Raw genomic sequence first — 23,343 nt, 5'->3', positions numbered from 1 at the left:
TATTGGTCAAAGCCATCACGTGGGAAGTTTTAAATGGTTGACAAAACACTGACTGGTTTTAAACACTTTTTCTCGGCACCGCTGCGTTCTGTGGCACATCGTGCGGTATGCACCACCCAAAACATGAAGTAAAAGTGTTGGGACAAAATCGTTGGAAACCGGCTTGGGGCCTGGTCACTGATAATGGCCCTTTCAGTTAGCTAGGGCCATGATCCGCATCTAGGCCCCAAGCTATTTTTAAAGATACTTGTTTAAAACCAGCTAAGGGCAATTCCACGGTTACTCACGTTACATTTTCGTAATGTGAGTAACCGATTTTGTGCGTCATATTTATCATACTTAACACATTTTTCTGGATGTCATCTTTGGTGCTTAGGTAGGTCTACATGTAGGTCTACTCTATCTACCATGGGGATAACAGTTATTAAACCTTTCCAGTAAGGTAATTACAGCCCAAGGAATCTCAAAAGTACATCAAAAATGTAACGTGAGTAACCGTGGAATTGCCCCTAAGCACATATTAATTCCCTTATTGAATACAAGGCTTCGCCTTCTCTGGCTACATGAGTTGAGGGATAGATACTACCGGAAAATTTTTTGTAATAATTGTTTTCACCATTGTGGTGTTGTGTGAGAGCGGAGCCCAGCCCAAAATCACAGGGTGTGTAAAAGTCAAACTTTTAAAATTCATGATTTTCCGACAAGTACATGTACATGTACAATAATTTCTCTCAAAGGAATAATGTTTAATTACAATAAAGTTGTAAAAATGCACAATATGTACACCGAGAGTAATTGATAATAATTATGTTTTATTTTTGCTGATCAGTATTTACTTAAATAGAAAAAGACATGCACAATCACACGCATGTTTACGTTACATATGTAGTGTGGACATTCCTTTGTTTTCATATAGTTAAGAAAAACCTGCGGAAAAAAACTCATTTTACTCGCACTGTTAAATCTTTTCAACCCAATTTTTTTTCTCTATGATTCCTTTTAGTGTTTCTCTTCATTTTGCCACGGATAAACCTAACCCCAAAATGCCTCTAAACCTGTTTTCCAGAAAGGGGGAAACACTGTGTGGACGTGGGCAAGTCCACACAACGTCGCTGCTACCTGGTTTACGTGGACCTCTTTTGTTTGGAAGTCCACACAGTGAATGTAAGGCCAAAAAAAAAAATAAGTCGGTCTCTGGTCAGCGCGCGCGTCGATTTTAATCATGCGCGTCAATCTTTTTTTTTCCAAAATGTTCCGCGGTAGCTCCAACAGCGCCCTCTATTTCCGCAACTCCTCAATTTTTTTTACCAAAGAGCACCATGGGAAATGGAATGGGAAATTGCACCAAGGCAATGATCGAAAGCACCAAGGCAAATTATGGAGGACACCAATGTACATGAGGACACCAAAAAAGCAAAATAGTACCCACCTTGTCTGTACAATCCAAGCTTGAAGAAAAAAAAAAAAAAAGCAAAAAAAAAAAAAAAAAAGCCGCGTGGCCGCGTCAATTCCTGAACTTTGGTCTGACCAGAGACCGAATATTTTTTTTTTTGGGCCTAATGCTTGTACACAAAATTGCAAAATTGCTCGCAGTAAATAATTTAGTGTGTATGTAAATATGTTATCCAGTGCTGTATCTATGAAAATTGTTTCCATAGAAGATTATTGCACCATATTGTCTTGCACAAACGTGACCTTGCCAGCTAAATGATTATGAAGACTTTTGTCTCTTGCCGCTGGCAGATGGTTTGCTGTCGGAAGTGTTTCCTGATGGCTGGTCTCTCTTGTTACAAGAAGTTGTTCACGATTGCTTGTATACATTACAAACAGCATTTATTTTAAAGGGCTCATGGAGGTTTTCTAACATTAGCCTTAATTACAATAAAACCACTAACGCCTTAAATTACATAACTTGAGAAATGATAACATTACGTGATAGGGATATGATATGATTGTAACAAGCGCAAGAGCATAGTAAGCTCTGGCCAGGTTCTGGAATGTCTCACTTCATATGAAAGACATGCAATTTTTCTTGGGTCCACTTCCTCGTTTTTAACTTTTCAAAGTCTTGTGGGTTTGGAATTTCCTCGTTTTTTCCTAAATTCCCAGTTGCATGCCTGATATGCAAAATAGACGCACATGCGCATCGATCAAGACAAAGGAGCATGTTCCGCCAATAGTGCATTTACTGACGACGGCATTTCATTTTGGTAGGGGGTCCGTTTTTGTTAAGTTTTCCGGGGACAGACCTAACGACCTGCAGAGCTTAAAAAGTAAAATGATTAAAAATTTCAAAAAGACAATAGGGATTGCACTACACATAATTATCAACTCATATTTCCAATTATAACATGAACAAATCTTCATATTGCCGGTTTAAAGGGTGTTTTGGTGTCTTTTTGCTTTTCATTCTAATGCTAGCCTTGGTCAATGCTCTCGTGTTATTCGTCCCGTACGCGGTCAATCGTCGGCATATATCCTCACGCGCTATGCACATGCATGTAAAAAATACAGCGCGAACAGCGACCTCACGCGGCCACTTTTTTTATGCAAATCAGTTGGAGACGATGTCGAGCCTTGGTTCAATCGTCGGCCAAAGCTTATGTTTTTCTTTACTTTGCGCTAGATTTCCAGCGCACGACCTCGTATGCAAATACAGATAATGTAGGCGGGGCTAATATGTGGAGTGTCCAATCACACCTTGGTAAATCCGGACGTCATCAAATTATTTGCAGCTTTTCCGCCTTTTGCGGGCGTGACAGGAACCACAGTTTTTGTGCATTGGTGCCGTGTGCAGAGACACACAATGTGTACGTGTATGGACTATGTACGGTGCTACGTTTCACTATGCAAGTTTCCACGCAACGATCGACCAATAAGAAAACTTCATTTAAGGTCAGCTAAGGCTATTAACATAATGAGCACCACCCCCAAAACCTCACATGGACGATTGAACCAAGGCTCGACATCGTCTCCAACTGATTTGCATAAAAATAGTGGCCGCATGAGGTCGCTGTTCGCGCTGTATTTTTACATGCATGTGCATAGCGCGTGAGGATATATGCCGACGATTGACCGCGTACGTACGGGACGAATAACGACGAGAGCATTGACCAAGGCTATTCTAATGCAAATTTCCATATTCATGAGAAAAAAACTGAGATGTCTTGTGAGGCAGAAACTTCAGTGTTTACAGCTGCGTCAGCACCAAACGTTGCCAGAATGTTAGACTTTTGGCTGTGGTAAATTGTCTGCATTTGGTAAATTCATTGTTCTTATAGTACATGACAGTCAGTCAGTGAGCAAAGTTTATGCACAAATGTTTTTAATGAGCAAATTCTTGGGTTCACATGATCAGAAAACCCCCAAAATGAAGAGTAGGCGCCTTAAAATGACATCACAGCAGTAGCGCCATCAGTTGTTAGGAAAAGCATGGAACATTTCACATGTTTTTGAATAAGACCACTTTACAAAAACGAATGTAACCAGAAAAGGATGTCTCATCGTTTTCATACATTTCAGAAGCATGAGAAATTGCACAGAATACGATTTAGTGTAAAATTCATTCCATTGTCCCTTTAATGGCATGGAAAGTACCAGTATCTACCGGTACCCTCATTTGGAGCTGCAGTTTTATGGCAGGAGGGTTTTGACATGCAATGCAGTGCATTTTCATACATTGCACCCCGGGGATGGGAATTATTGCTGGGGCAATGGCAGTCGTCCAAGGCAACCAGATATGTACCGAGTAAACAAGGCAATAAAAAAGCTAACTTTATTTGCCCAGTGACATGCCCGACATGAAATCAGCCTGTTTTCTCTCCTTCAACAATGGAGTAGTGCACTCCACCCAGAGTAGCTGTGCATTACACCATAATCAAAACAATAATAAAAACATAATTACCGTCACAGTTAATGCTGCATAATTGCACATTTCTTAGTGTTATATATACAAAAGTACATCTGTAGTCGGTATAAACATAAAGGTGACTAGTGATGATCAGGGATTTAGTCTTCCTAGATTTGCATCTTTTCAAAATTTGATTGGCAAAAATTTCTGGCACCACACACCATGTTGTTTTGTCTTGCGTTTTCCAAAATTGGCACTTATGTACCTTCCTGGGTGATACATTGTATGTTTAAGGTGATACTTATTTTTCCACAGCTTTAAGCCCGGTTCATACTCGGCGCGAAAGCGAAAGCGAATGCGAATATTTGACATCAAGGCAAGTATTCGCGCTGCAAATCCGTAAAAGTTGAACACATTTCAACTCGGGCCAATTTCACAGCAAATGTTTCATGACGTCAAATTCGCTTCGCATTCGCATGAAGTATGAACCGGGCTTTAGAAAAGAAGAAATCTCATTTTTGTGTTGTTGGTACTTACATGATTTACACAACATACAACTTACCACTGTACGGTACTTTGTCTGATATGGACAACATCCAAATCTTTTGCCATCATGTACATGTACAAGTGTACATGTACACATACATGTATAACAGTAATTTGCAGTGTTCCATAAGTCTGGGTTTTCAAGTGTGATGCCTGATATTCACTAATTGAAAAGGATGGAGGAATGCCCAGTAGTTTCCAAGATCTTTTGGACTATGATCCCACTAATATATGAATTCTAACGATTCACAATGCAGTGCATCACCAAGAGTATGCCGGAGAGTTCATTTTCCCAGTGCATTGTGGGAGATGGTCGACAAATTCGCAGTGCGTATGCGGGACATTTGAAATTGTTAGTTTTTCTGGTCAGTAGTTTCGTTAGCGTATGATTCAAGTATATGTTTGCCCTTTTGTTTTCTTTTTATCAAAGTGGTGATTTTTGTAAGGCGGCAGAACGCTTTGCCCCAATCTATAACAAATTAGCTCAAGTAGTCTTATGACACTCGTTCAAATGGGCCATGTTTTGTCGAATGTAAACTTGAAAAATGGACTCTCTATGGCAAACTCTTGGTGGCGCTCTGCATTGTGAATCGCCTGAATTCTCTGTGTTTGGGGTGGAAATTTACACTTAGGTTTTGCAGAATGTCGGACATGTCAGTGAGCCAGTCAACAGGCACCTGTGTGCAAATGTTCAGCATTTTGTCCAGAAAGAAGACATTTTAAAACTTATTTTGGGGTTCAACTCACCTTCATGTAAACAGTATTGTTAAAAGAGTCTGAATTTGCCTATGAATTCCTTACATGCCAGTGCTCCCCCTCCTCACTTGCCTTGTCTGAAATGACCTGTATGGCCCTGCCCTTTGCAAAGTGTGTGGGAAGCAGTACGCAAATTGATCATGTTATTCCTAGTTGATCCCTCCTTCTCTTCCCCCATCACTACCGTCACTTTTTCCAATCATCTTGATTGCCTTGTTTGTCTCAATGATTACCCAAACTCGGGCTATCGGATCCCGCACATCAACAGGAAAGAAAAAGGTCTGCTCCGTGTTTTTGCTCTTTCCCCACGCTTTCTTTACAAAATGTCAGCCGGTGATTATCATCCCCCTCCCCCCTCCGATGAAAAGTCGGCTGCGGCCTAAATTAATTAAGGAGCCTGGTCGCAGCATCGCGCTGCGATGTGCTCAATCGTAATGAGGTATGGAGAGCCAAAAATGGCCAACCGAAAGCAACCTTGAGACCGCAAATGTCAACGTTGACTCAAGATATGTAACCCAGCTTGCAACACGTAGTATACAGTCGGCCTTTAAAACACATTGGTGAGGATATCGACGAGCTACAATTATCGCCCACTCGATCTACACTCTGAAAAACAAAATACCACGCAAGCTGTATCATGTCACTCAGCAGTAGAGTATTGGTTGGAAAATTTGGAACAAAATTTAGGACTAACTTGTTTTGTCATGTCAGTGTCCCTGTACATGTAGGCAAATATTGACAGGTGTTAAGATTATTGAATCACCATTTTCAAAAAATATTCCACTACTGATTTATCTTTACTGTTCATTTCAGATTTACCTAATATAAAATGTTTGTATCATTGACCGACATTTTTTTTAAAACACAGAGGAAGCAACTTGGAAAATAATTGGGTGTATCAAGTTTTGTTGTTTTATCAATTGAAGCTAACATGCATTGACTGTATTTCTGTGTTTTCATCAAAATGTTTTGTTCAATTGGAATTATCGCCGATGTTTTGTTCGGTTGGAATTATTGCTGAAATTTATAAGCACAGTGAAGTTTGTGAGCAGTTACCACTTCAGCTAGGTAAAACGGCCTTTGAATTACAAGGGTTATAAAAAAACCATGCAGAATTTCAACCAAAATATGCACAGTTTACAAACAACAACAAAATCCAAATCTGACAAAGTATAAATTTTCATTGAGTTACTCGCTGCTGTTCCTTATGTTTCTGTGATGATACATATGTATCACGCAAGTAGTTTGAGTTTTGTTGAAGTTACTTTCCGAGATATAAAATTTGAAATTTCAACATACAAACAACGACAAAAAGAAAGATTAAAACCAGAAAAAGACGTTGGGGTTTTAGGAACAGAGGTTTTAATTGCCATATCTTTTCTTTTTTTTGGTCACAATGATAATGCACTTTCTTTTGATTGCTGCAAAATCCATGATAAAGAGAGAGTGCATCTAGTTAATGGCCAGGCACCAGCTGCTCTAGGCAGTAGAGTTCCGGGTGTCTTGTGTTTGTGGCGGTGTCGTTGTTGAGAAGAGAAAAGCGTACATCTGCCGTTCAAGGAAATAAATCTCCATCCTCATTTGTTGCCATGTCAACTGGCAGCTGCTTTGATTTTGAGTCCGGCAGTACATTGTGGATACAGACTCTATATTGAAACAAATTACCTAATTTGAAACAAATCACCTTGTCCACGGACTGGAGAATACTGGTCTTTATCACAGGATGCTTTTACTGAAAAGACAAGTTCAGTATCCTGAGGATACTGAACTTGTCTTTTCAGTAAAAGCAAACTTTCAAAAATCATTTGGTGGGAGCAGATGTGTTTTTATGTGGTTATAGTGTATAGTTGAAAGGGATTGGCACTCAAGCTTTTCCAGAATTGTTTTTTTTGTAAAAAAGCCTTTCCAGTCAAGGTTTCTATAAATGAGAGGCTGAATTTAAAATGGCAGAATATCTTTGCTTTGATCCTTCATGTAACCTTCCCTTATCCTCCCAAATTCATTGCAAGATTTGGATGATCTTAGATTGAGGAAGAAGGGAAGGGTACCCGTGCATCTTTTCAACGCACTGAAAACACTGTCTGCAGTCTCAGGACGTTTCTCGAAACTAAGCTTTGTCTCTGTTTTATGACCGCCCGGCAAATTTAGATTTGGGGGAAAAATTTGGTAAACCCCTCCAATGACAACTTTCTCGCTAATAATAATAATAATAACGGGTTCTTATATAGCGCTTTTAACTAAAATCAAAGCACTTTACATTATTATTACCCCTGATCATTAGGCCAATTAAACATTCCAAATACAATCTCAGCTCCCTGGGGAGTATACAGCTCGATGCTGCCTGTTAGTGTTAGGCACAAGGAAGCTAATTCAATCACAATAACCATCTCTGCCCTCACAGGTGGAACAGTTCTTCTTATTATTTTATATTTGTACAGTACAGTTGTCTCCAAACAACAATAAATTATTGCACAGTACTGCAAGTTATTACTAGTACTAAGTAGTAGTTATTATTAGTTATTGGTATTTTTCCCAGTAGTGTCAATGGTTTGAGGTTTTACCCTTTTTTCCTTTGTAGGTGATGGTGGGTTTGTCACCATTTTTTTTAGTAGATCAAGTGCAAAGTTGTAGCTTTCCAGCTTAGTGAACACCTTGCTCGATTGAAAAAGTGGAAAGTCATATTTATTTTATTTCAACGTTTGCTAAAGTTTGATCATTGTTGCTGACAATGTTTTTTTTTCTTCTTTATTTTTGTATTTGTCTTCTGCAGGAAGCAAGTTATCTGAGCAAAGTGGGGCCCATCCTAGACCCCTATGCCAAGGGTAATGTGGAGGACAGGACCATCACGGTATGCAGCGGCTTGGACTTGGTCAACATCAACTACATGCACATGGTGGCTTCCTCAGCCGAATTAGCACAGGTAGGTGGTGATCAAAGTGGCAGGGTTCCCACAGTCATGGAAAATTCCGAGAAAATCCTGGAATTTAAAGCTGTAATGGAAAGTCATGGAAAAGGCATGGAGTTGTGGTCTTGTACAAGGAGTCGTGAAAGTTTATTTTCCGAGGAAAAAGTCATGTGAAAAGTCATGGAATCCTACACAACCTTTGTTACGTGATTTGGTGCACATTTGCAGTTTCTGTAGTCAGTGGTGTTCAGAGCTTTGTAGTACCATGAAATGCTAGTAAGGCGAAGTGAGAAAAAAAATGTTTCTCGTCCCCGCCCGCTTCCTTTTTGGAGGCCGCCTGGATTTTTTTATTATTTTTTATTTTTGAAAAATGCAGTAAAAAAAAACACCGAAAAAGTCCACGGTTAAAGCAAATGCATCTAAAACTGTTCATTGTAGACCAATACAACTCTAAATGACACTGTAAATATGTTCAGTTCTCTTGTCCAACTTGTCTTTCATTTTAAAAGTGTCTTTGAACAGTGGAAACACCAACGGTTGCAGGAAATTTTTAAAATGGTGGCCATCTTGAAAAAAATAAAAAATAAAAAGCCCCTCTTCCTCCTTTTTTTTCCAAAAATCCGGACGAGAAACATGTTTTTTTTTTATTCGGCCTAATTGGACAGGGACAGGATGCCTTTAATGTGTTTGGTGACATGTAATTTTAACATGAAATAATGCCAGGATAGGATGGCTGTGAGGGGAGCTAGAGGCCATCTTGATGGTAATGCACACGGCATAGACCTCTATTTTCAGGAATTGGTCATGGAAATCCCTCATTTTGTCATGGAAAAGTCATGGAAAAGTCATGGAATTTTAACTTTAAGATTTCTGTAGGAACTCTGACTGGAGTCCTGATCCCATATCATACATGTATAAGAAAGAGGACAGACATTGCCTGGTTGCAAGATGCCTTGACGATGCAACCCTCCCTATAGTCTGTCAGTGCACTTTACTAAACGTAATATGCATTACACGGAACACTGCCTTTTTTCACACGTGTAAGAATATATAAATTACAGGGCATGCAACTTTTCCTCGGATCAGCTGATTTCCTCGCGTTTCACTTCACACTCATGCCATTAACCCTAACTCCCCAGGCATTTTTGCTAGGATGCAACCTCAATCCTGCAAAATCCTCCAACTGCCTCCATGTAAAAATTGCATACAGCCTCAATCCTGCAAAATCATCCGTTATTTCTTGAATGTGGACCTTGGAGGGGCGACCACTGCCTCAATCCCGCAAAATCCTCTAACAGTCGCTGTCAATATGTTGAGGCAGAGCCTGTGACATCCTGGAGCAGTGCAAAGGATTTCAAGTATAATCTAGGCCTAAATGTGTGCACGGCGGAGCATAAACAGCACAAGGTCCGGCCCAAGACCTTGACACAGTGCATCCTCCAAAATCAGCTGCACATTTTTGCCATAGCCTCAATCCTGCAAAATCCTCCATTTTGCAAAGAGGATTTGGGAGGATTTGGGAAGGTTAGGGTTGAACATTGAAAAACACTGTACAAAGTCTTGTAAAGATTGGAGTTTCCTCGTTTATTTAGTCCAAGTTGCATGCCTGACATTAAGTTGATCCCCATGTCATAGGTCATTTGGCCATTAGAGATTTTGAGGCTGTGTTCAGACTACATGTACATGTAGTTGGTGTTACATTGCAAGTCTCCTGTCCCATAAGATCCGTGTTCACAACCCCCACTTCCATCTTATGGATTACGGGCACTTATGGATTCGAACTGTTCTATCTCATTACATCCCTCTTCACGCCTTGATGCATTACAACCTCATGAGATGAAATGCCAGAGGGTCATGATTCCAACAGGCTCTTGAGGAAGATGCAGGCAGCTATATCATAATTGTCACCTGTTGGTCTGCACCACGAGCCCGTCAGTAGATTTGCTAGAGCCACGAAGGCGTATATAGGATCATTTGCATTTGTTCCAAAGGTACAGGTGTGAAATATACCAAATTATCATCAAAAAGCTTACGTGGATTAAAGATTGTGTCCTGGTACTAAACACCCCGTGAAATCATTCCGTCTGGGTAGCTGTCATGTCGAAGAGAGCAAGACATTGAGGTGATTTCCAGCGAACAGTCCATTGACTGATTTTTTGAAATAAAGAGTGCCATAGACGAAATCGTGTTTCGTGATCCAAAGGTTGGGCATGGTTTCTGACTGTTTAGTCAAACAAGTGTGATATCCACTGAGCTGAAACTTCAACAGGTTAGGTTTGGAACATTCTTCTTTGGATTTTGAGTGGTGTTATTATTGGTAAATAACAAAATGCATGAAAAGCAAATGATCCGGTATGCCTACAAGCAGGAAATGTTTCCAAGCAAATTTATGTGTAGCAAAATTTTGCGGGCGAGGCAAAACCTAGTATATGAAATTTGAAAGTGTGTACATGCTTTTGCGGAATTGACATATACCAGTAGATATTAAGTTCATCTTAAAATCAGTGTTTTTTTTTTAAGAAAAAAAGGTCCAAACCCTTCCAACCAAAGAAGTTTGGACTGTGAAGATGTTGCACAATGATGAACAATGTCACCTCCACTATATGACACATTAAGCCCCTGAGAACCATAAATTGTAGCCTTTTCTTCCTCATCTTTCCTTTTTGTTTTGTTTTCGGCCATCAAGGGAGGGGGTCATTCTATAAATTTGGGGTCCACTTTTTTCCTATGATTGTATAATTCTGATGCACTCCTTAATGCAGTCATCCTTCAAGAGTGATTATGAATAGCAAACTACCTACCCAACAAATAAACAATCATTTGAAGTCACTTTTAATGATGCTTGAATGGCAAATTACAAAGTACCAAGGTAACAGGGACGGGAAAAATGTCACACTTTGGACCCCAAATTTATAGAATGACCCATCCAAATTTTACTCCAACTGAAGTTGATTGAACAGTTAATGTACATTCTGAGGGCTTTAAATGTCGTATCCTCCCTCCAGAAGTTTTGAAATTGTTATCAGACAATGACACAAGATAGCCACATGGGCAATTCCAGCATTATTAAAGGAAGTGAAATGTCCGTTACAGAGCCAATTTACTGTGAGAAATGATCCAAAACTCCTAGTCTGTAATCTCCTTGACCGTTTCTAGATGATGGATGTATACGATTATCTTTGAAATATACATTTCCAGGTATATTTATTAAAAGGAATTGCCCTACGGGTGTTATGGAACAGGAGAAGACATTTTCAAGTTAATGAAAACGAGTGTGCCTCCAAGGATATGCTGTCTGATTAAATTAAAAATAGAATCTAAAATTGGAATATGCGTTTTAATGACATACATGTACCAGCTGAAAAAAGAAACTTCCTGTGTGATCAGAAATTCCCCGCAGAAATACAATGTAGTCACTGACGAGCTATTGTGAATTGTGAATGGGTAAAATCAAACAAGGATCTCTTAATCAGTAGGGACTAGTCAAAGCAAGGTCATATATGACTGCCTATATAATAAAGATACATTCCCCGTGCTCATAATTTTCAAGTTTCACCTCGAAAAATATATAATTTTTATTGTTTTTTTCCCATTTACTATGTTTTCAGCAATACTGTATAAAAGTTATTCACTTTTGAATAAGACATTGAACAAAAAAATTCCACCGACATTTAGTTTTTGTCTCGCCTGAACGAAGTTCAGGAAGGAGACCATGCAATCACTATGTGCATACGTCAGGGCGTCCGTATGTATGTCCGTATGTATGTGGTATTTTGGATAAGTTTCGAAAAATTGTCTCATTTCAAAACTTTAAGTCCAATAAGAACCAAACTCGGGTCATAAATGGGACATGGCAACCTTCAGATGATAATGCTGTGAAAGGTCACAGGTTTTCTAAGGTCAAGTTGTAAAATAGGCAGAAAATGTGAAATTGGTCTCATTTAAAACAGGCGAGAAGGGTGGCTCGAGAACCACCTTGTTTTTTAATTGTTTCTTCACAAAATTTCAATTATTGGCTGCCAGACAATAATTCAGAGGTATGCAGATGTCAAAAATTGGAATAAATTTGTTGGGTTTTTTTTCTTCATTAAAACAAAACATACAAATTGAAAATTCCTTAGGATAAAAAAAATATCATTTTTCTTTGAAGAGCATGGGGTATACATCTTTAAGTGCATTTCTGATTGCTGGCCAAATAGTACTCATATTTCTAACACCCTCCCAAGGATATCTGTCTGACACAAAGTTGGTACAGCTTGAGGTTCCTAATTAAAAAGGATTTTTTTTTTATAATGGAGAAAGACAAAATTGGGTTTCTTTTTTTCACAGGGCATCAGTCGTCTGCAGAATTCATTCCTTTTTTTTTTCAATCGGACAATTTACATTCATTTGTACATGTATCTGACTGATCTTCTTTCTCATTAGCCTAATTTTAATAGACTACAGGGTTAGTAAAAAAAAGTGAAACCCAAATGTTGGGACTATTGTTTTAGTGAAGTTCTGTATGTTGCACTTTCAAATTCTAGGATATGAAATTCCAATTCATAAGCTATCTTTTAGTACAAGAATCATTCAAATCACTCATGTACTTTTCAAGTTACGGAATTTTAAACACAACCACCGTTTTAAAGGTCTGTCCACGGATCACAAAAAAGGTGTGCGTTCTTCCAGCAAAACAAAAACAATTCATACACATCCCTATGTGATTTGTTTTTGTTTTGCTGAAAACTTACCTTCTTGTGATCCGTGGACAGAACTTTAAGATGGTGGTTGTGTTTAAAATTCTGTAACTTGAAAAGTACATAAGTGATTTGAATGATTCTTGTACTAAAAGAAGCCTTATGAATTGGGCTATCATATCTTAGATTTTGAAAGTGCTACATGTAGAACTTCACTAAAACAATGGTCCCGACATTTGGGTTTCGTTTTTTTTTACTCACCCTGTACAGTTAATACAGACAACAAAATTAGAAAAGAGCATGCATAATTCACAATTTAATTATTTGTTTTTGTTATATATGCAAGAATGATGTTCAAAACATCTTTTTTTTTTACTAGAAGAACCAGTTTCAAAGCGCTACATTGTTTCACATTGTACAGTGGCAGACATGTTTGCATTATTCAAAGCATTATGCAGCTCACATGCCTTGAACTGTTGGAATTAGGATAGAAGCGTGGACAGAAACAACAGCTCTCAGCCAGTGATGTACAGAGGGGGGAAAAAAATCCCTGCACCAGAAATGATTTCAATGACATCACGTGGCAACCGGCTCTTAAGTGCATAGCAACCGGCTGGGGGTCGTGTAGCCCGTTTTGTGTATGTGTGTGCGTGTGATGTCATATAGTCGCTTGCTCGCTGTCTCCGGAGGCGGTATAGATGTGTACATGTAAATCACTATTCAATATCTTACTCTTCTTGGAAATATTTTTCGTCGCTAATTTAAGACTGCCTCTTTTTCTTAGAACTCGGATACATTAAGTTGATAAATGTTGAAAACGTGTTTGTTATGACACATTATTACCAAAGTATAGTAACATTGCATTCTAGAAAAAGACTTCTGGAAATACATTACATGTAGTTCATGATGGATATACAAATATTGGATATGAAAAATGTGTTATTGACCCTACAGTAGTTCCTTTTCCCCCCAATAATTTGGCCCATTTGGGATGGAAAGTTGCTTTACTAAATAAATAGGAGGGAACAAAACATTTCCAGTCATCCTCATTTGGTGAAAGCCTCTTAGAACTGTGTTTTTGTTGAAACAATTTTTGTTAAAGAGTCAAGCCTGAGATATTGTGGTACCCATGACATTATTATCATATCCACAATCATCACTATACCTGACTCCAGAAACAAGACCAAGATGGCTGTCGTGTTAAGGCATGATAATCTAACATCATACTTGAAATACCTGAGGTCAACCTCCCCTGACACCAACCTCTCCTTCACCTCATCAGCACCCCCCCCCTTCCTCTCATCATCCTGAAATCTCATCGACCCACCATCTTCTTACATCTGGTTGTGATGGATTTTCTTTCTGGATGTCTTTCATGCAGGAATGGTTTGATGGTCTCCTGAAGATTACGCACAACTTCAAGGCCAACAATGTCTGCCCAATGACGAGTCTAATGAAGCAGTAAGTTTTTTACACGGTGTCAGTTGCGGCGTTGTGAACGCTGACACGGCCCAAGATTATCCAGGGATTGGTAGCAATTACACTCTGAATTTTTGATGGGTTCGCCACAGTATAGGGAAAACTCTTGGCCATGATGTGTGCAACTTCAGCAATGACTGTTTTAAACAGAAGCATTTGACCCATTTACACTTATATTACACTGCATTGGTGCACCCAAGGGCCCCCAAGAGGTTGTCAATTTTTAATTTTTTGGGGGGTCAGATGTTTGTATTAGTCCCACGATTTGACTGTGGTGATATGAATGTGGCCTATTTTCAATTAGTACAGAGCTGCCAACTCTCCCTGATTTTGCAGAAAGTTCCCGGAAAATGAACCAATCTTCCCATGTTCTGATGAACAAATTTGAAAATCTCACTGATTTTGGAAACTTTGTCCCTATTATGTTGAATGTAATTCTAAATAGCTCCCTGATTGTTGTACAGAATCTCCCTGACTGCAAGATGCAAATGTTGGCAGCTCTGTTAGTATGATAGGGGTGTAAATGGCACCACCAACGTCAAAATAATCCGTCCCCCCTCCAAAAAGAAATTCTGCGGCCAACAATTTCGGGCAACATTTTTAAAAAAAATTCAAACTTCTGAAAAAAATTTACAAAAAATAGTGAGCCCCCCCTCCCCCGCCAAATCCTGGGTGTATTACATTGTATTCACTCCTTGTTGAATGCTAAAAAACATAGAGTGCCTGGGGCGGTTTTGGGTGGTATAAGGAGCAATTTTCAGGGCTGTACGGGGACTAAGGGGTGAGAGACCTCTTAAAATTTGTGAAAACATTTGAATTCATCTTTGGGTCCCTTTTACCTTCTTTTCCAGCCTTCAGTATGATATTTCTAGATGTTATTCATTTCCCCTTTGATTTTTTATGCTAATCTAAATTCCCATATTCATAAGCAAAAAGTGACGTCATCTTCACCCTAATGAAGCTCTAGAGTTTTAGGGCAGCTTCAGAATTTGGTCAGTTGTCTGTAACGATTAGTTCATGCCTGACAGTCATTGAGCTTTCATTAGGTACAAAGATAATGATGAGTAACATTTTAGATTCAAAAGTCTAACTACCACATTTCCTGCTTTTGATGAAGCAGACCGTTCTCATCTTTTTTTCGCCAAAGTTGAACAAAGAAATTGACCGGATTGCCGTTCCGGTGCTCTACCAACTGGGCTATCAAGGATATTGACAAATTGGGGAACCACCGACATAGGGCTGGATAGCTCAGTTGGTAGAGCACCAGAATGGCAATCTCGGAGTTTGCAGGTTCAAACCACACTCCGGTCAATTTCTTTGTTCAAATTTGAAAAATATTATGATTATGCATTTAAGTCAGTTTCCCTTTGTGGTTGATTAGAAACTTTTCTTAGAAATGTTCATGTTTCCTACTTTCTCATCACATGAATTTGCTAACAGCACTTTTATTGGCTTGACAATAATTTGGAAGCATCTTTTTACTAAGGTACATGTACAGTGTAGTAACGTTGTGGCACTGCATTCTTTTCACCTAACCTGAATTTAACGTTATGAAACAATTTGGATCAGTATTAATCGGCAGTAAGTTCTATCTGCATAAAACGGTGACCATTTTGTTTCATCTCAACTAAGTTGAAAGATATAAATTTGACTGTAATGTCTGTGAATCTATGATTAATATAAGAAAGCCGGTCAATTCAAATTGAAATGAGAAATCTCGTCATGATGCTGAAATATGCTTTAAGTTTGCCCAGAGGCCTGGACGAACACACAAATAAACCTAGACATACACCTGTGATAAGAAACATGTAAAGACAGCATGCAGGTAACAAGATACAGTCCCGACCCACTGCGCGTAATATCTGCAAGGTGGGCAGGTGATCTCGCAATAACCCAAGCATGGTAGATTCCCAAAGGAATGGCTGGGCCTTCAAGTTCATTGCCTCAGAGCAGTTGATAAGTCCGGCAACTCTAGACGGCCAAGCTGGTGAAGACATCTTTGTGATCCCGCATCCTCTGTGTTGCTCCCAACTAATTTAAGCATACCTTTCTTTCTCTTTCTTTGTACTCGTCTGCGACTTTTTTTTTGTAGTTGGATGAAGATATGCTTTCAGGTGAATCCGAGTGGCAATATACCAGTGCGTAACCTCACCAGGACCTTTGCCTCAGGCAAGACGGAGAAGATCGTCTTCAAGTCTCTGGAGGAATTAGGGCTTCCCTCAGGAAAGGTAAGACTTCTATGGAAGATGGAGGATAGCTGGGGGATGTGATCTGCGCAGTACTGATCAAAATGTTTGGGGGGGTGTGTTTGGATGAGCTTTATACAAGAGTGGTTTTGTTCTAGTACGTGAATTCTGTAGGATTCGGTAGTTTTTCACACTTTGTAATATTTGTTGGCTGTTGTGGGATCTGGAAATTCGTGCTGTAAGTGAGGCTGTGGGATTTGGCAGAGTTGTAGTCAAGTCTATCACAAGTCATCACAAGTCAATCACAGGTCATCATAAGTCATCACAAGTCAATCACTAGTCAATCACAAGTCATTGCAAGTCAATCACAAGTCATTGCAAGTCAATCACAAGTCAATCACTAGTCATTCACAAGTCATTAGTTAATCATAAGTCAGTCACAGGTCATTACATCATGACAAGTTATTACAAGTCAATCACTGGCCAATCACAAGTCATCGCAAGTCAATCACAAGTCAATCACTAGTCATTCACAAGTCATTAGTTAATCATAAGTCAGTCACAGGTCATCACGTCATGACAAGTTATTACAAGTCAATCACTAGTCAGTCACAAGTCATCATTAGTTAATCATAAGTCAGTCACAGGTCATCACGTCATTACAAGTTATTATAAGTCAATCACAAGTCACCAACAGTCAATCATAAGTCATCACAAGTCATTCACAAGTCACTCACTGGCTATTTAAGTGAACTCACTCTTAATTATTTGTTACTTTTGACCTTTAATATTTGTGAAACAATGTGTGACTTTGCTGCTTGTCTGACTGTTAATTGACTTGTCCCTTGAATTGACCACAACTCTTGGGCTGTGGAAACGAAATCAAGCTACATGTTTACAGTTCAACTATTGTCCTCACTTTATTAAGCTCTGGCAGGAGGTTGTACATCATCATGTCACTCGGTGGTCAGTCGGTCGGTCTGTCCCCGAAATTGACCACAAATATTTGACCAAAAATAATTGACTAATAATGCCATGCCGTGGTTATAAAATGCACTCTTGACGAAAGTTTTCGGAATACAGGGTCTGATTTGATTGATGCGCATGCACGTTTATTTTGCATACGTCTGTACCCAAAACTTGACCAAAATAAGCCCCCTAAGTTTCCCATAAAATGTAACTACCAAATTAAAATTAAAAAAAACAGAAGCAAAAAAACCAAATTAATAACTAAACAAAAATTGTTTGTAACAATTCGGAAAGATGTTTATGAAAAGTTTTTAAATGCAGGCAAAATATGTGCAGCAAAGTTATAGTCACGTGGTATCTAGAAGGAGGAAATGTCCCAAAATTGACCAAAAGTATGGTGTTCCATATGTGCCATCGGCGTCACATTTTTCACCAGAGCTTATTGTGCACTCGCACTTGTGTACTTTTTAGTACATTGTACGACCCAGATCCTTTTATAAAACAAATTTGGTTGTGTGTATGAGTAATTACGGATGTTCTTCAAAAGTGAGTCTGCACTACCTACATAATGTATGTTGAAGGGGCACATATACAGGCGAAGTCATGATCTAAGTTTCCTAACAGAAGAAACATGAGAAATGAAGTTTTGTAAAGTTTTGAGGAACTTTTCTTAAATTGAGTCCAAAACCTTAAATTTGATTACCACACTTCGGCCGCTTAATGTACTGTTTTGGAAAAGCAGGCATATTCTCTCCTTTTCCCTTCAAAACAATGACAGCAATCTTGTCAAATTTCCAAGTTGTTTTCTACATTTGTCATTTTTTCCCTCTCAATTTGATATTATTGTTTTTTTAATTTGACATTTACAACTGCTTCTCCCACTCAGTTTTTATTGAGATTGGTGGGAGATTTTAGTGTCCGTGTAAATCTCTCAGGCTGACTAAATTAGTTTGTTTTGTATATCTCGTTTTACATGTACATGTACGTGGACAATGCGGTAATGCTGATAACAATCACGATCGGTCTCCCTGAGCACCCTTTTCGGCGTAAATCACTTAAATCGTTTGCACGTGAGCGTAATATATGAGCACTTACTCTAATGAATGAGACCTCATCATCCGATCAGTGCCTGTTCTTTACTACATGTAGTTGCCTACTCGAGTGAAAGATTTTTTTTTCCTAAAAAGGGTTTTTGAGTGATTAATACCGCACCAATTTTCGCAATCCAGGATTAGGTTTTTGCACTCTGAAGAATTATACTAATAGATGTGTTACTTTTATGCTTGTAAAATCTCCAGCTTTTTTTGGGTGAACGATCTTGATGAACTCGAAAACATGTCTGAACCCTCGATGTTCAGATCAAGATGTCTGGAAATGTACACTTCATTAGGGGAGTCAGGTTGGTGTAGGGGAGTCAGGTTGGCGTAGGGGAGTCGGGTTGGCGTAGCGGTACTTTCCTCGCCTTCCACCGCTGTGACCCGGGTTCGAATCACGCCTGTGTCAATATGTGGATTGGGTTTTCAGTCCCTACCTGATTCCGTGGGTTTTCCCCAGAATATTCTTCTGGGCTTTTCCTCCCACCTCTAAAACTGTAATTTCTTCTCATTGTCTTCTCTCCACAGGTTTCTTCAGGCTTGCGAGCTAAAGTGCCTAGGGTGCTTTTGAGGGATCCTTGGTTTCATTACCAGAAATGATTAACAATAATAATAATAATAACTTCAGATTGATTGGTGGTTCAGAAATGTTACCAAACCGTTTGGGCAAATTTCAGATTTCTACGTTGAGCGAAGGATTTGTACGAGCATCATGTATGTGCAACTCTTTGTCAGCTGAATGTAGCTCCGAGAAGAATTTGGTTCTGAGAAAAGTGGTGGGAGAATTTGGAGATTTCAAAATCTGGTTATCCTAATTTTTTTTTTTTTTTTTAAACCAAATAACTCTTATAAATCCGATTACACCGGAAGTTCCCATTCATCTCACCATCATGCCAACAAAATGTGACGAGTGAGATGCCGCATGCAATGCCCTACATGCAGAGCTGTAATGGTGAACAAAATGGGTGGGAACTCATTGATCTTGCAAATGGGCAGGCTAAAGACCATTATCATGTTGTGGCCATCTTGATTTTTTCCCATTTAAATCAACGTAACCGAAGCGAGGCTATCAGGAAAAATAGTCTGGTTCCTTTTTGCACAAGTAACGTTATCATTCAGTACTGTTATTGGATACCGGGAACATGACTAAAATGGTGGCAGCATGATAAAGGTCTATTTATGAACCAAGAAGACCACTAGCGAGTGAATGCGATTACTATCAGAGACCATAGAGCGAATTGTGGGGCATTTTCTTTAGCCTGTGCCACAAAAAAATGGAAGGCTTCATTTTTTTTAAGGTTGGTTTCAAATGTCCGGTTTCCAGAATCCAACATTGTTTTTAAAAATTTGGATAGTAATCCCACCACTATCTGAGAACAACTAGATGTTTTGAACATCTTTTTAGTCTTTGAGGTGATACACTGTTTGAAGCATTGAGTACACTGGTTTGTCTAAGCAGCCTAGACAAACACAAAATAGCCACTGCAGATCCTTTAGTCGCTGATTTGACACCATGATGGCACTTATGTCATGCGTTCTTGTGTAAAGGTATAGCTTCAGGGCGTGGAGTTTACGCTCTCTGCACAGTTCCTGCACAGACCTTTTGCATTCAGCATCCATCTTTGAGTAGATAGTATTATGTTAATTCATGGGTGTCCCTGCGTAAGGCCAAAAAAAGAAAGTCTCTGGTTTCTGTTATGGAGCTTGCCCCAAAAGTGGTGCGGCGACACGGCTTTTTTTTTGCCTTCAAATGTCGGCTGATGACTGCAAATGGTGCCCAGCTAAATTTAGTGCAAAATATATGGGAGTCCAGAGAGGCCACAAAAAGCTTATACTCGATCATAACCCCTCTAAAAACATGTTAAAATTGTGCAGCTGCAGGATTCCAGTCAAACCAGTGAGTTTGGCAGTTTTCAGACATCATCTTATATTGACAAAAAACTTTTCATTTTGCCGACGCGCATGGCTACGGCGACCAGAAACTGGAGACTTTTTTTTTGGCCTAAAACAAAAGCAAAGATGGCTGCAGTGAGAATGATCTTTTGAATTCAAAATGTTACAGGTTCATTCAACTATCATAACAAACTGAAACTAACAAACTTTTTTTCACCTTCTGTTTTTTTGTTTTTGTTTTTGTTTTTTGTTTACAGAATGATGAGATTGATCCTCAGACATTCCCTTTCAGCAAATTCTACGATCTCTACCACAAGATATGCCCACGGACTGACATCGAAGATCTCTTCAAGCAAATGTAAGCCACCTCGTCCCCCACCCAACCACCTCAGATTTGATAGCAAATCTTTCCACATCTATTAAACCATTGTAGCCTTGATGTCACCTAAATACCACTGGCACATTGCCACAGCAATGGTTTCACTCATTTTGAAAACGTTAATTTTGAGAAAATGCAAAATTTGGGTTGTATTCTGTTTTTATCTGGTTTCTGGAAGTGAAAATTGCAAGTAGGTTTACCTCAAAAATACAGTTTCCTTCCATAACTCATAATTGATTTTTGGGCATAACCGCTATCTTGTCAAAAGGAAAGCTCAATTGTGACATGTTACATTATGAAATTCACTTCACCTTTGCTTTATTGTGAAGTATGGAAGAAAACTGTGTAATGAAATTTTGGAATTCAGCAAACTTCAGCATTTCACCCTGCAATATTGATCAATCCCTCCTCTCCCCCCCCCTCCCCCCTTGGGCTCCATGCAGAAGCAAAAGCAACCAAGAGGGTCTGACTGTCAGCGAACTCATTGAATTCCACAACGAGAAGCAGAGAGACCCCCGACTCAACGAAATCCTCTTCCCTTTCTACGACCGGGAGCGCATCCTGAAGATCATCCACACCTACGAGAAGGACCCAGAAGTTGTCAAGAGAGGTAGGCTCTCACTTGTGTCGGACTGGCATTCCAAGTAAAGTAAAAAAGTATAGTCTGTCACGAGTCCCATCAGGTTTATCTCTGGTTTCAGTGGCAAGAACAGACTGAGAGTATTTCTATTCTCCCTGGATGGGTTGCTAGTCCATCGCAGGTTGCTCCCCAGCTAATGCCGGTACCCACTGGTATTGAGGGTGGATAGAGGCAAGTGGAGTGAAGTGGCTTGCCCACGGACACAACATATGGCTAGCAGCTGGATTTTAACACCTGAGAGTATTTCTATTCCCCCTGGATGGGATGCTAGTCCATCGCAGGCTTCTCCCCAGCTAATGTTGGTACCCATTTATACTCGTGGGTGGATAGAGGCAAGTGGGGGTGAAGTGGCTTGCCCAAGGACACAACATATGACCTGCAGCTGAATTCGAACCGCTAACCCTCTGATCCCGAGTCACGAACCGTAACCACTAGGCCACACTTTTGCCCTGGTGTTCCAAAGCTGCACCAAACTAAAATGAATTTCGAACAAGTAAAATCTCCCCTAATAGAATTTTGTTATGGACAGGCGAACTTTATATATCAAGTTTCCTTGAGACGACTCTGGAACAACTTCATCTTTAAAAACTGTGTAGTATCAAACATTAAACTTTAATTCAGATTAGACAGTTCAGTTCAGTCCATTCCAGCCACTAAAAAATGTTGTAAGATGGAACTTGTGTCAGAGAGATGCACATTTTATATTGAAGGAAAACCCAATATAAAAACTCACTATAAAATTGGCAAGAGGTATACTGAAATAAGGATCAGAAATCCAAAAATGTGGTGATGAAAGTAAGGTTTAAACAAAGTGACCATTGTACAGTCACACATGCCTGATATAAAATGTGGAGAGAAGTCAGTAAAGAAAGCTAATTCTTTTGTAAGTGGGAAGAAAACCTGAGTACAATGGATAAATACATATCCGGATTTTTTTTAACAAGATGGCTTCCCTGCCAGCGCAAACACGATTTGCATGAGCAACTGGTGAACAGACACAAACACGCACAGATTTACCGTCCATACCTACTGTAGATATTCCTTTGTATCCGTGTAGTTAAGAAAAACCGGAGAACAAAAATCATTTTACTTGCACTGTGAAGTCTCTTTCAACCCAATTTTTGTTATCATGATCTCCTTGAGTGTTCCTCTTCATTTTGCGACACATAAACCTAAGCCAAAAATGTCTCTAAACCTGTTTTCCAGAGAGGGGGAAACCTAGTGTGGACGTGTGCAAGTCCACACAGCGTTCACGCTTCCTGCACCCTGTGGACTCTTTTGTTCACAGGTCCACAAAGAGTATGTAAAGGTTAGAACAGAAAAGCTATTTTGTAGCCTAGCAGGGATAGCATCCCCTTTGATAATTTTACTTTACCCATAGATCAACTGAGCGTGGACGGCCTGTGCCGATACCTGATGTCAGACGAGAATGCGCCGGTGTTCTTAGACCGTCTGTTCCTGTACCAAGACATGGACCAGCCCTTGTCCCATTACTTCATTAATTCCTCCCACAACACGTACCTGACGGGCAGGCAGTTTGGAGGCAAGTCCTCCGTGGAGATGTACCGCCAGGTTCTCCTGGCTGGATGCAGGTAGGAGCAAAACGATTTTTACAAAATCATCAGGTGATCAGTCAAGTAAATATAGTGGTGTTCCCTAACGTGGCGCACTTCGACATTTACCCCCGACTATCCACATCAGTGTTGCCAAACTTCTTTGTTGACAAACGTCAAATTCATTCAGTGAAATACTGGTACATTTACCTTATTAATACTTGCTATTTAAGCGCTGTGAACAATTTCAGTTTCATGAAATTTAATCCAAAATTTTAAAACAGTGGTGTCCGGAAATTGGGCACAAATCGACTGAGTGTTCCCCAACGTGGCGCACTTGAATAAATCTCGGAAAATTCCAAATTAACATTTAAGAATTTCTGTAAAGTTGATAAATTCTGATAAACAGTTATT

At 39.5% G+C, this 23,343-nt stretch overlaps 1 protein-coding gene across 18 annotated transcripts in view; it reads left to right on the top strand.

Annotated features, from left to right (window-relative positions):
* The first annotated feature begins 7,926 nt into the window (after positions 1–7,926).
* The window catches only part of LOC119744599 (1-phosphatidylinositol 4,5-bisphosphate phosphodiesterase beta-4-like), a 72,699-nt gene continuing 57,282 nt past the window's right edge, over positions 7,927–23,343 (top strand). For 17 of the 18 annotated variants that reach the window (XM_038220624.1, XM_038220621.1, XM_038220623.1 and 14 more), the window contains exons 1-5: positions 14,184–14,197; positions 16,308–16,443; positions 20,615–20,715; positions 21,180–21,346; positions 22,758–22,968. In XM_038220624.1, coding sequence (XP_038076552.1) covers positions 14,190–14,197; positions 16,308–16,443; positions 20,615–20,715; positions 21,180–21,346; positions 22,758–22,968 — 623 coding nt within the window. In that variant the 5' untranslated portion in view covers positions 14,184–14,189. Of the gene's footprint in view, positions 8,073–14,117; positions 14,198–16,307; positions 16,444–20,614; positions 20,716–21,179; positions 21,347–22,757; positions 22,969–23,343 lie in introns of those variants that run through there. The other variant, XM_038220625.1, reaches the window with a different exon arrangement.

Source organism: Patiria miniata, unplaced genomic scaffold, assembly GCF_015706575.1.
Source record: "Patiria miniata isolate m_02_andy unplaced genomic scaffold, ASM1570657v1 HiC_scaffold_7, whole genome shotgun sequence".
In the NCBI taxonomy this organism is placed as follows: Eukaryota; Metazoa; Echinodermata; class Asteroidea; order Valvatida; family Asterinidae; genus Patiria; species Patiria miniata.
This window is presented reverse-complemented; position numbering and strand designations above follow the sequence as displayed.